Source organism: Chlamydotis macqueenii, chromosome 13 (assembly GCF_036417535.1).
Source record: "Chlamydotis macqueenii isolate bChlMac1 chromosome 13, bChlMac1.mat, whole genome shotgun sequence".
Taxonomy (NCBI): domain Eukaryota; kingdom Metazoa; phylum Chordata; class Aves; order Otidiformes; family Otididae; genus Chlamydotis; species Chlamydotis macqueenii.
In genome coordinates, this window is record NC_141568.1 from 21,767,989 (window position 1) to 21,782,195 (window position 14,207).

General features: G+C 37.4%; 1 protein-coding gene across 8 annotated transcripts in view; it reads right to left on the bottom strand.

The window, feature by feature from the left end:
- Positions 1-14,207, bottom strand: part of PHKB (phosphorylase kinase regulatory subunit beta) — an 86,247-nt gene that overhangs the window by 37,017 nt on the left and 35,023 nt on the right. For all 8 annotated transcript variants that reach the window (XM_086757786.1, XM_086757785.1, XM_086757789.1 and 5 more), the window contains 6 exons: positions 13,774-13,869; positions 11,935-12,132; positions 11,141-11,198; positions 7,505-7,582; positions 5,499-5,657; positions 1,606-1,700 (listed from right to left, as the gene is read on the bottom strand). In XM_086757786.1, the coding sequence (XP_086613912.1) occupies positions 1,606-1,700; positions 5,499-5,657; positions 7,505-7,582; positions 11,141-11,198; positions 11,935-12,132; positions 13,774-13,869 (684 nt within the window). The remainder of the gene's footprint in view (positions 1-1,605; positions 1,701-5,498; positions 5,658-7,504; positions 7,583-11,140; positions 11,199-11,934; positions 12,133-13,773; positions 13,870-14,207) is intronic.

Here is a 14,207-nt window from a genome sequence, read left to right on the forward strand (position 1 = left end):
TGTGGCCCGTGGGTGGGACCCCACGATGGAGCAGGGGAGGAATGTGAGGAGTTCTTCCCCTGAGGAGGAAGCAGCGGCGTAAAACAACGTGTGATGGACTAACCGCAACTGTGGCACTCGCTGGGGGGGGGGGACGGACGGTGGTAGAGATAATGTTAAGCCCGGGAAGAGGGAGGGGTGGGGGGAATTTATCTTGTTCTCTTTCTCATTATCTGCTTTGTTTTTAGTAATAAATGAATAGTTTTCCCCAAGTCGAGTCTGTTTTGCCCATAACAGTAACTTTAAGGATCTCTCCCTGTCCTTATCTCAAACCTCGAGCCGTTTTTCCTTATACCATCTCCCCCTGTTCTCTTGGAGGGTGGGGGGAGTGAGAGAGACTGCATAGTCTGGTCCTGAGCAGGGCTAAACTACGACAACATTAAAATGTTTTTCTACTTAAAACATTTCCTGACAAATTATACAATATCTTTAGAATAAACCATCATCTTCTTCAAAGTGTTAATCTGTGGCATATTAAAAGTTAATGGTTTCAAGAATCAAAGAAAAAAAATTTTATGTGATGGGCTGCACGCAGCACTAAGCTGCTTCTAATGGCACGCCTAAAAAGGCACCCGATATCAGCAGCTCACAACTTCTGCAGCATTCATAATCCCATGATGTAAGAGCAAATGAAGTCACTGAGCGTTCATGATCTCCTATTAACACAGCAGAATTGCTGCGCTATGAACAGTGAAAGTCTCACCGGCAATGAGACAGCACCCAGGCTCTTGGATCACCTGCACAATGGGAAACAGTATGAAACTGAGGTTTTCAGCAGCATTTGGATGGAGCAAGAAAAAACATTGTTCACTTCTGATCTTGGAATAAATCTCAAGATAAATGCTTCATATTTTATGCTTCAATGACAAATTCACAATGCTGCACAAGGAACTTTTCAAATATATATTCCTTATACGAAGAAATAAAAAGGCCGAAAGACATCTCTTAGCTACATATGTCCATACATACGGTTCTTAGTTATTTCATAAAAGGAGTCCCTGCATACAGGCTAAGTTTCTGTCTCGTTACCCTATCTACTGCAGATTTGAATTACCATGTTTCAAGTATTCCCCGTCCCTGGGCACTCATTCCTCCTGTGCATTTCAGACAGATACAGGAGCACATGTCTATACCGTGCACACCAAAAGAGAACCTCATCCGTGTAGCTCTTAGGAGCTCTAAATAAAAAAAAATATATATATAAAAGTGGTAATTAACTTGAAGGGGGAAAAAAAAGAAAAAAGAAAAGGAAAAAAAAGCAGGCTCATTCTTGCCTACCTGATACATCTTAAAACTCAAAGAAACATACCCATCTATTAGCTGCTATTCCAATTACATTTTATATATCATTCTGATTGCAGCACTTAATTTGAAGGCAAACATCCACCACTCCCCCAAAATGCAGATGTTATGATCTTCCTTTTATAAGCAAGTCTCCATCAACTATGAAAGCGTACAGACATGTACCATTTTCCTAGCACTTTAACTGTAATATTAGAAGATCATACATAACACATAGATGACAATTTTTTTGTAAAAATACTCTAATACTAGGCTTATGCTTACCTGATTTGAAAATCGCATGCTCACATTCCGCTGATCTTGTGGAGGGATATAACGTCCGATAGGGTCGATGTCTTTAGGACTTACTAATTTGTCCGCTGAAAGTAAACAATAAAAATACAGAATGACTTCAGTACTTTCTGCGGCCTTTGTGAAGGAGGCACGCAGAAGTATTTCATGTAGTCAGTTCTGCTATAATCTTTGGTTTAGGTCAATGATTTACAGATCAAAAGGACATTCTGCAAAATTATGTTAATTTTAAAACTAATGACTCAAGCGTCATTCTTGCTACAGCTGATTATAACCTCCCGTATATAAACCCAACCCTTTGTTTTCTCACAGAGATGTGCTAATACATTCAGACAACAGACTCCACAACACACAAGCCACAATAAACGTCCACAATCCACAACCATGGAATTATTCTAGAGCTTTAACCAGAAACTCAACGGTTACCGTCAAAAATTGTTTAGCTTTGAAGAAAAGCAGGCAGCCTCTATCTCAAGGTAATTCACCTTGCCCCCTGAAAGGGGCAAGCGATATCAACGATATCTCTCAATACAGTATCTCAAGAAGAAATTGTAAAAAAACCCAATCAAATATGTTTGAAACCTAGCAATTTCCATATGGAGTTTTTTTACGTGGAAAAAAAAAAATGTTATTTTAACCTCCTCCTGAAAAAAAAAAACACCCCCATAGAAGTATACTACTAAAAAGTTTAAAAAAATGCCTTGAATAAAGGTTCACAATCTATTGTGAGCTATTATGCCTTCCAAATAAGCATTCTATTATCAAAATCTCATTTTGACAGGAAACTGTCCAATCTTTATTTGATTTCTGCTAGAGGAGGTCACAGTGCATTTTCATGTAAGTCAACAATTCTGCATATATTCTTGAAAAGCTCTTCACTAGGAAATGAGCTCTTAATCTAAAAGAGAAACAACACATGACTCCATTAGTTTAATTCAGCTACAACAGAAAACCAAGCCTAGCTTGATAAGAAAATGTTTCTGAATTCTACACTGTGTCATAAATTAAGACAGCAGTTTATAAGCTCTGTCCTACTCCTGCAGAGTCCCAATCCACGTACTGGTGGTTACATTAAAAAAAAAAAAGAGAGAGAGAGAGAGAGAAAAAAAAAAAACAAAGCTAGACTATGAACAATTACCACAGACAATTTATGAAGATGCTGGCACATGAGTTACCAAAATACTTCTTATGCTGGCTAAAGGCATGGAAGTTACTGAAATGATTTTTATTACTGCTGATGCTATAAAATCGATTCCCCAAATGACCGCAAGATCAATAGACTCCGACTCATAGTTCTTAAAAGCAGTAGTTTCCAGAATAGGTATCCAGAACAGAATATTTCCACAGTTTTTTACATTGATTTACACTGCTCAGTGATTAAAGTATGTAGTGAAAATAATTTCATATTTAAAACAACTGTGTCAATAGACTAATATAAAATTTAAGCTAACTTTCAATATTTACAATTTTATTTAAAAGAAGAACCTCAGTGAATATTCATCACCATTCTCACAAATACAAGTGTATCGGAATCTAAATGCAGAGTTTTCTTTGTTAGCTTATTATTTACATCAGCAACACCTGACCATTTGGTCTAGACTAAAAAATACTGCTAAAAAATCCTAACCGAGTGTTAGGCAGCACTGAATTCACAGAATAAGATACAAAAATTATAAGGAAAAGCACAGGGAAGAGAAGAGAGGTACTAAATGAAAGACTAAACTGAGTGAATGTTCAGTTGCATAAACCAGCTGAACACAGGCATCCCTTTCCCATGCTCCAACACGGGGACCCCACCGTAACGGCTTACAAACCTCCTCAGCCAGAGCAAGAAAGAAATTCTCTGACAAACTGCATCACCGCCTGCACAGTGCACACTTTTCTCCACAAACAATTTTTTCACTTGTAGAAGCATGTGATGACTTCCCACAGCAGCAGGCAGACGCTTTCACTGCCTCTGTTGTGCAGAGCTTTTATCAGCAGGATCAACATTTTGACTTCCCTGCTTCAGCTCGCCCCTCTGCGGGCGGCAGCGAGATGGGTAAGAACTGACTCAGCTTCCCGCTGCTGCGTTCAGAACAATTTGGACTGCAACAGGCAGACACGAGGCCTGCAGACAGAAGAAGGATCTGACACAGTTATATTATATGCTTGCCTACACCACAGAAGCAAGGAGGCCGAGCAAAGACAAACTAATTGCTATCCGTGAGGCAGCACAACAATCTCTGGAATCGATGATAAAATGGGAAACCAGTCCCTTCCCAGAAATGGAGGTATTTGGAGTCAGGCTTCCCTTTAATTAACAGTCACCAACAAGCAAAGTAACACACACAAAGACTTTCACCAAAGACAAGATTAGTTTTTAGGTAGCTTTTTATCCAGAAAGGAGTAAAAGCAAATGCACCAATTATAAATTAGTATGAACAAATGGAGTTCCTGATAAAACGGTCACTGGTGAATGGATTTAGCTTTGCGAGAAAATTTCCAGAACCTATTTGCAGACCATGAGAGAAAAGGCAAAAAAAATATTTTGAAAAAAGGGAGGGAGGAATGAAAAGTAGTGAATACAGTGGGCAGAAAGTTTTAAAACAATAAAAGAAGCAGTTACTAATGACATTTCAAAACGAGATTTAGCACAATTATTAAAAAAAAAAGTGTAAAAATATTCAGCAAAGGAAAGAATTGAAACAAAACAAAAGTTATGTTACTCAAACAGCATTTAGGCAAGCAATAAATAGAATTTATTTAACCAGCATTCCTCAGGTATAGAAATACACAAATATTCGTACAAGATGAATACTAGCAGAATTGCTACAGTATTCCTGCACACATTTGAGGATTACTTGGCTAATACGAAGAGGTTAAATTAATTTTTTTTTTCATTAAAGGTGAGATTGCCTGCTAATGTTGGCTAAAAAAGGAATTACGCAAGGAATACAGTGAAACCAAACAGGTGGAGCACCAGATGGACTCTCTTCTTCCATACCTAAAGATACAACCACTGTTCTTGCCAAGTCTTACATTTTTAAACTCCCCTTCAATCTTTCTCATTTTTACTACCAACAGCATGTTTCCCTCTACAGTGCTCCCAGAAAAAGTTTTTAGAACTCAATCTACTGATTACCAGGTAAATGTTGAGCATGTTAAAATAAAGTAATACATGTTTCTCCTAAAAGAAATGCTAAGAAAAAAATAAAATCTTAACTGGGAAGACTTTCCTGGCTTAACAATTGGTTTCGCATTAGCCTTTGAATCCTCTCAAGGAGACCAAGAGTTGACTCGTGACTGAAATTCACCCTAACAACCTTCAGTGGCCAAACTCTGAAATGCACTTTCAAATGTTCATCTAGTCTCTTCTATTTTAAAGGGTAAAACCAACACAGACTGAAGAAAACATAAACTTCATCTGAGACTGCAAATATTAAAAATTTAAACTTAAAGCTGTAAGCAGTTTGAAGTAAATGCTACAGATCACTTACAAACATCACTGTACAGGTGCAGCTGATATAGTTAATCCAGAAAGTGTCACGTTAATTTATTTTGTCATGAAGAAAAGGAAATAAAAGAGCAAGCCAAGAAAATAAACTGCAAAAAAGAAACCTATCACATTTAGAAGATTTTCAGTATCCTATAAAATATTCCGGTAAGCTTCATAGTATGCTGCATGCAGCACAGAATTTTAACATAAAGAACAAAAAGCAAGTTTTGTCTACCATGTATGTACCAAATCAGAACACGGCACGCTGCCTACAGTCCGTTCAAAACTCAAGCCAATGCGTTTGTTTGGATTCACGAAAAACATTAACAAGATAAACATCCTTCACTTCGACGAGTCAAAACCTGATAGAATTTCCTCAGTCTCTTACCCAGGAGTTTTGCAATGATGTAAACTGCCTGGCCCCACAGGAAAAACTTTCCGTCGCGTCCACTGTTACTAGGAAATCGTTTCTGACTGCCAGGGTTCTTCTTTTCCAGTTCAACAAAATCAGCTGGCACATAGTAATACTTGGGTACAACAGGATACCCTACGAAGTTTTAAAATAAGTACAGTAAGTCAATGAATTCCACTTCCCTTACTATTTGATTGTAGTGCCCTAATAAAGCTGACGTGGATTCAAACCAGGAAAAATTATACCCTAGCAACAATTTCATTGGAGAGAAAGATGGCTGTCATTCATTGTTATCTCTCAAAACCACAATCAGTGTAGGAAACCCAGGGCAATATTAAACTACTTTATTTTCACCAAACTTATCCACAGAATGTCTTCCCTGAACACATACATTGTTTGTGTAGCACCTCACTGTGCAAAACCCCAGTATTTTTCACCTCAAGTAAAATACAGTACAGATAACAAACCATAACCACAATAAATGAAAGCTGCATCAGAGTAAAACACCTGAGGTGTTTTCCCTCACACATAACACAAGCTCAGGATCAGAAAACTTGTTCAAACTAAAATCTTGGCCAAAAGTAGTAAACCATTTAAATAAATTAAACTTAGATTTTTTTGCGAGTGTACAAAAGCAAGTTAAAACCAGCACTTTAATTCTGAAGCATCATGAAACAAAATGGCATAAATTCTTCACCGGAAGATATCTTGTATCTAGAATTATGCCACAGGTATGACGGATCCTCATGGATTAATAACCCTTATTTCAACGCTTTTTAAGTGAACAAGAGTCAGGAATTCAGAAACATACTTACAAATGACTAATTACATGCAATACAAAAGCAAATTAATATGCTTTCTCCAAAATTAAATTTCACCTTAGTATTCCTTTAATCTTGGATTTATTTGGATAAAGAACAGGTGATAAACAGAATAAAGATGCAGTGTCTGACTACTTGCTTAGACAAAAAAAAGTTACTGGCAATATGCTGAGAAAAATTGAAAAGCAGGAGTTTTTAGAAATATTCAAGTGAGCGGGGTATCAAAATAAACCTGGAAATTTTAAGATGAGGCATACATGATGACAGTCAACAAGAGGAACCACAACGTTAATTTAGTGTCCGTTGAACTTCACATACTCATTAATAATCAGAAAAAAAACAATGATCAGCAAGGTCAGAAAACTTCCATTGTAATGAAAATATGGTAAGGAAATGCTTGTATTTCTTACGGAAACCAGTTCACTTCAACAAGTACTCTAAGTTTAAAGGACAAGTCAGACTAAAATATTCTGCATCTACTTGTGTAACTGTACCACCGACGTGAAGAACAGGTAACTAAATATTCTGAGTTTCAAAATTGGACTCTCAGTATATTGAAGCTTGTTTTGTTCTCAGGCCATGAGATTTACGGTCTTTTTATTTTTTTTTCTTTAAGTGAATTTTGGATGGATGTGCCTGTAGGCCGTCTGCAGTTCCACCAAAATTCTGGAGTGCACCATTTAAGTAAGAGACCATTCACATTAAAATTAACACGTTGCCACTTTTACTGCTTTAAGCTAGAAACAATTTCATACGCACACACCAAATTATCTTTCACCTATTTCAGTAATTCTCAGCTGCATCCAGGTGGAACACTGAAACAATCTGACTGCTGGTAGTTACTACATTCCTGCAAAGTCAAAGTGAACTTTGTAAATAATGAAGGCAAAGGAGGGGAGGAATGAGTGGGTACAGTGTAAATCTTACATTTATATCAGTAACTTTTTCCAGACAACATTACTTTTATTATCCCACTTTACGATGCAGTGTATTTACATGAAAGAGATTATTTAGTATTAGCATTTTGCCATCAGTAAACACAGTGATATCATTGCTTCTCCTTTGCTCTAACTGCAATATTCATTAATAGGAATGTCAGTATTTAAATAATTTCAGATAAATAAAAAGCTACAGTGTTTTAGAACTATTGTCAGATAATACCTTCAGATGTATGCTGAAGCAAAGGATCCAGAAGATCCTCATATTCCTTTACTTGTGCAGGGTTTCCTCTGAAAACTCCTAAAAATAACCAAACAATAATTGATTTAATGAAAGAAATAACTTTTCCATGAGCTTAAGGTTCATAAAAGAAGAAGAAAAAAATTCTAGGGTTTTTTTTTCAATAGAGTAGTGCCTACACACTAAATCGTTCATGAAAAGTAAAAGGCTAAACTGTAGATCCTCACTTACTGCTACAGCTAAATCTCACGGGGATCATGAATCAGCCACTTTCTTATTAGCTTAAACTGAAATCGATGGCAAGTTACAGGGGACAGCAAAGCTGTGAGCTTACAGAGGCTCAGGAACGGGACACAGCAGGCCAGCCCAGCTAGCTGGAAATAACCTCCTTAATTACAGCGGCATGAAGAAGCAGAGCTTGTGTGCCAGTGCGGAGGCAAACAGGCTGGTTCTAAATTTTAAGGACAGAATTGCAAACTGATCTAGAAGTGAGCTGCTGAGAAATCTCAATTAAAAAAATACAAGAGGAATTTGAAGTAATAAGTTGAAAAACTCCCCTCCAAAGATTAGAGTAAATCATACAATCATAGAATCACAGAATGGTTAGGGTTGGAAGGGACCTTCAAAGGTCATCTAGTCCAACCCCCCTGCAAGGAGCAGGGACATCTCCAACCAGATCAGGTTGCTCAGAGCCTCATCGTTGGCCTTGAACGTTTCCAGGGATGGGGCATCCACCACCTTTCTGGGCAACCTGGGACAGTGTGCTACAACTCACATTGTAAAAAATTTTTTCCTAATATCCAATCAGAATCTACCCCCCTCTATTTTAAAACCATTACCTCTCGTCCTATTGCAACAGGCCCTACTAAACAGCCTCTCCCCATCTTTCTTGTAGGCCCCCTTGAGGTACTGGAAGACCACTATCAGGTCTCCCCAGAGCCTCCTCTTCTCCAGGCTGAACAGCCCCAACTCTCTCAGCCTGTCCTCATAAGAGAGGTGCTGCAGCCCTTTTATCATCTTTGGGTCCCTCCTCTGGACCTTCTCCAACTGGTCCACGTCCTTCTTGTGTTGGGGGCTCCAGAACTGGACACATTACTCCAGGACGGGTCTCATCAGGGCAGAGTAGAGGGGGAGAATCCCCTCCCTCAACCTGCTGGCCATGGTCCTTTTGATGCAGCCCAGGATGCGGTTGGCCTCCTGGGCCGCAAGGGCGCATTGCCTGTTCATGTTGAGCTTCTCATCCACCAGCACTCCCAAGTCCCTCTCCTCAGGGCTGCTCTCAATCCATTCCCCGCCCAGCCTGGATTTGTGCCTGGGATTGCCCTGACCCAGGTGCAGGAACTTGCACTTGGCCTGGTTGAACTTCATGAGGTTGGCACGGGCCCACCTCTCCAGCCGGTCAAGGTCCCTCTGGATGGCATCCCTCCCGTCCAGCGAGTCGACGGCACCACACAGCTTGGTGTCATTGGCAAACTTGCTGAGGGTGCACTCTATCCCACTGTCCATGTCGCCAACACAGATGCTGAACAGGGCCAGGTCCAACACAGACCCCTGAGGGACGCCACTTGTGACCGGTCTCCACATGGACATTGAGCCGTTAATGTTACAAATGATTACATTGATAAGTTATATAGGTATAGTATCTTCGTACTATAGGGGTTCAGAACTGCTAACACACCTGGAGATACTAAGCAGAATAGTCAACTTTGTAATGCTGCTCTTGGGGAGAAATTGGTAACTTTGGGAGTACAAGTACCTTAAATGCTTTTCTAGCAGAACTTAGTCATCTCAAAATGATGAATATTAACATCACCAGTGTTCAATTCATCAGAAGTTCTTACAGTAAAAGATACATCAAAAATACCAATCAGCTGGTGAAGATAACAGTTGGGTAATAATATTTATCATCCATGAGGAATAAAATAGTGTCCATAATACTACTAGAAAATGCATAACTAATTCAGTAGTATCTACTTGCCAGAAGTGTTTTAACTCTCCGTATCTTAAAAATCCTAAAATGCAGTCATCGACAAAACACAAAAGTTGATGAGCTAATTAGTTTGTCTTATAAAAGAAAATATAGGTAAATATACAGTTACTTGAATATATTCTGTTAATCTTGAAAAAAGGAAATTATGAAATAAATTTTGCTGATGTGAACAGAATTTGGGGACTATGGACTATCTCCTTCCTCCTTTAATGGAGCACTGTCCCACTGCTGCACAGGTAACAAAATCCAGCTACCAGGAGTCACCTAGATATTCAGCAGCTTAATGTACCTTGTGGAAAAAGGCTTTCCTTTCCACTGTGCAAGCGTGTTGGATGGGCAAACAGCCTTTCAGCTGAACCAGTAGTCACAATGCAGCAGCTTGAGGTTTTTTCAACATTTTCCTTATAAAGACATTCAATTATAATCTACTCCTATTTCATTGTCCTTTTGCAGTTTAAGCTGCTCTGTATATGCTTCAAAGTTTGCATTAAAGAAGCTCGTGGACTTGGAGATACGTGCACAAAATCTACTAACAGAATTGTTCTATTTGATGAAATTGTGGTACACAAAAAAATACAAGGATAGTATGCGCAAAGTATCTATTTTGTGCTTTGTAACAAAGGAAGAGTAAAATGCTTTCTTTATTCTTTGGCTAACTTCAGTTAAAGATTATTATCTTTCTTTTATTCTCAAAACTGCAAGTGGGCAGCATTAAATGACTGTGCCTTTCTCCTCAGTTTTGAGCATCACTCCTTGAAAAATGTCAAGTATTCCTTTAGAAAAATCAATTGTGAAACATCTTCAAACAAAATATTTTAATCTGTGGGTGGCCACAGAGAAGTCTAGGCAGACAGCAGATTTCTATGCCTCTCACCATCTTTACCTGAAAACTATGTCATATTAAAAAAAAAAAAAAAAAAAAGATGGTCAGATTTTAATCTATTCACAAATCTTTTTGATGGCTGTAACCCTTACTCATTTTCTTATTCAGACTTATTGTTCTACTTGAGTTTTAACTTCCATCCTGAAGTCATCCTGTGAACTTTTCTGGTACGTCTCCTATCCTCAAGACAAGGGCTAGGCAGTGGGTTTTTTGTTTTGTTTTGTTTCTTTAATCAGACTAACTGAGTACGTGGAAAAATGTGGCCAAGAAGCAGAGGCTTCTCAAAGAGAAACTAGGTCTTTTCTGGTTCGCTTTCTTCCCTCCTGAACTCTGTTTCAATTACCACAGAATACTCAACTTGAAAAGACCTGCTGCAACATTCAGTTTGTCAATGCATTCTCTCTTCCACTTCCTTTTCTCTCATGTGCTGCTGCAAAGCTCTGACATACTGTGAAAGTTTTTAAAGGCTTAAAAGGCAACACAGGACTGATTGTCAGAGATTTAAGCTTTTTAAAAAAACCTGACAGCGAGTTCTATTCCAGAAACAGTTCACATTAAAATGCTGAAATATAGGACACTGGGTGCTTGGGGTTTTTTAACCCGTGAGGCAGAACTCTCAACGAGATATTTAGTGTCACTGCATTATGGATTATTTTGGCAGGACAAGAAAATAATTTTGTATTTTTCCTCTAAGGACTCATCTCTCTAAAGCCTTTAAAGAACAGGAATGTAAAGCTGTACTTACCATCAATTATCATGAAAATAAAAAATAGAGGGAATTCACACTCAATGCCATCAAAAAGCTGAAAAGAAGAAAAATTAATGAAACATTTTATCATTTTGGTTTAAGGAAATGTATTTGAATACATTATTGAATAGTTTCAATGCAATAAAAGACAAACATGAATGTAAAAACATTTTAGTACATCAGCTTTTCATTTAGATTACAGCTTCTTAATTCCATGGACATTTTAACTGTGCTTTTACAGACGCTGCGGCTCATTCTCAATATTCTTATTTATATAATCTATGTTTTACTTTCCACAGAGAAAGTATTGAGGATAAAAAACCCCTAAATTTTCATTTAGATAACCTTTACTGATAAATACTGTGGTCAAAAGCAAAGTTGTTTTCTATACATCCAGACTCTAGTCAGCTGTGAAATTAAATAAAATGATAAATAACTTCCTTATTTGTTAAGAGACATCAGCTGTACCCTAAAAGCAAATGGAAGCACATTCATTACAAAACAAATCAACAACTAACTTGCTGACTTAGCAATGTCTCAAAACTGCACAGGCCAAATTGCATCTCCCTCACTCGAGGCAATTAGGAATCACTGTGGAATTCAAATTGCAAATACTGACCTGGGGCGGGGGGGGGTTGCTGTTTCTGTTATTGCTTTCTTTCCTCTGGTTTTTGGTTTTGGTTGGTTTTTGGAGGGAGGGGAGGGTGTTTTGTTTGGTCTTTTTTTTAAGTACTGCCTAAACAATTTAGAAAACCAAAATGTGTCCTTATATAGGCCAGGCATTCCTTTACCTTAATTTCTGCTGGTTTATAATAACGCCGTGTTTTGTCCTCCAGTGATGTTCTGTACCCATCTCTCAGAAATCTTTTAAAACCATATTTCCCTTTCAATTTTCTAATAATTTTATCTAGTGTTTGACTGAACAAAATCTCATCATCCAAAGCAAATGCAGGATAACTAAGACAGGGCAAAAGAGCTGCATCAGTATTCTGTAGAAGGAGAGGGAGAAATAGCACATGACAAATTTAATTAAATCTCTGACAATTATTTGATGCACAAACAAAGACTGTTTAACTTACTAACTGAAATATATATTTGAAACATCATCTTATTAGACTTCTAAAGATGTAGAAGGATAAACTACAGACCCACTATTCAGATATATGATTTAAAAGACAATTCATTTGGCTCAGAATCTGACCTACTTCAGAGCAAATAATCTGCAAGGATAAGTGAACACATTCTAGAGCTTTGTGGTTTTAGAAGCAAAATATATCCTCCAAGTTATTCCTGGAGGAAACTCAAACATTTGGGTATCCTATGCTTAAAAAGAATCACAAGCATTTTATAAAGGTGCAATGCTGAGAAGTAACTGTGATTCAATCATCATTTCTGAAAAGCTTTTTCAGGAATATTCTTCAGGTGCTGTAACAAACAAGCCTATCTGATTTACAATCAAAGTGACAAGGGAATAATTTCAGGAAAAAACATGAGTAGCTTTTCTCAAGAACCATGTGCAACTATCGTGAATTAAAAACACAAGAAAAAGTACTAACTAGTGCAGGTAAGCTTACAGAAACACAAAAAAGTAGTTTTAAGTTATGATTCTTATGTCACGTGCTGTTTTGCTATTCCTTTCTGTTGATACAGCTAAGATATTCAGCCATTGAAAATCTCTTATTTTTGCCAGTATCACTGACGTGAACCCATAGAAGGAAAACAAAGGACACAAAGACTGCTTTTACAGCATAAGTAACTTATGAAACCAGTTTCTGTTGGAATATTTCAAGTCTCCAGCAAATAATAAACAGCAAGAGTTCTAAAAGACTATTTAACTATAAAAAAAGTAGCTGACAGTGCCTTTTATTTTAATTATCCAGGATTACAACTCTGCTATAATTCTTCTACACAATAGTAAGCTATTAATGTTGAAGATTAATAGTATTGTTTCATAAACAGAAATGCTATTATATCCCACAATGAACAAAAAAAGCAGTAGAACTCTACTACCACTCAGTTATTTTAAATTACTGATTTTCAAAAACCAAGTTTATCTCTCATGCTAGTACTGAAATAGGGTTTGGTTTTTTTTTTAATTAATCTATTCTTACTGCACTTAGATTTACTCACTGAGGAAATACTTATTCGTAACAGTAGCCGATAGTAACAAGAAATTCTCCATATTCAGCCATTTACCATAAGCCAACCTTAAAGGCTTCTTTTCTAGACAAAAAAATAGATCAAAGCTGAAATAAAGTGTTTCAAAGAAGCAGGCACTGAGCGTACAGTGAAAACTAGGCCAAAAGACAAATAATCACCAAGACTGCAAACCCTACTGAAGCTACTGCAGATCATGATTATTTTAAATCTTATTTTTAAATTGTTTAGAAAGCTACCAGCAGGCTACAATTTTAATCTAAATATTCATAAAATAAAGAATGCCATGATAAGTCCATTTCAGAGAAACAACTAGATCACAGTCACATTTAAGAACCAAAAATTTAACATCTTCCCAGCAAATTCCTATCTTTATAAGCCGATCATAAAGGCCATCACAGAACTAAGAATTATGTTCATATGCAGTTATTTTCTCCACACTCTGTTGAGGTGAATTTAATTTAATTACTTACATGAGACCTTGACTCTCGGGGTAGCAATGAACAGAGTGTCTGTCTGTTACGGTTATGGGCATCAAAATCCACAAATATAACAGACCAAGAGCAGCCCTGCAAAGAGAACATCACATTTATTTAGGGAGAAGGGAAGAAAGGGCAGCATCTCCTGCTGAAACTGACTGGTTCTGTGTTTTATTTAGATTATGGTGTCATAATCTGGTAGCTGGTCATTTTAATCAAAAAGTGTGCCACCACATCAATTTGAAAACATTTTTAACTTTTACGTGTACTTAAATACAGCCAAAATTAGATGGTTTTATCTACTGGTGATTATGAATTAAATGATTCATTCACACTATGAACTCTTCCATTAATTCCTGAAAAAACGACGACTAAGGACAGATAAAAAAAAGCAGTTGTCCCTCCCTGTGAATGCAGGAAATGTTCCA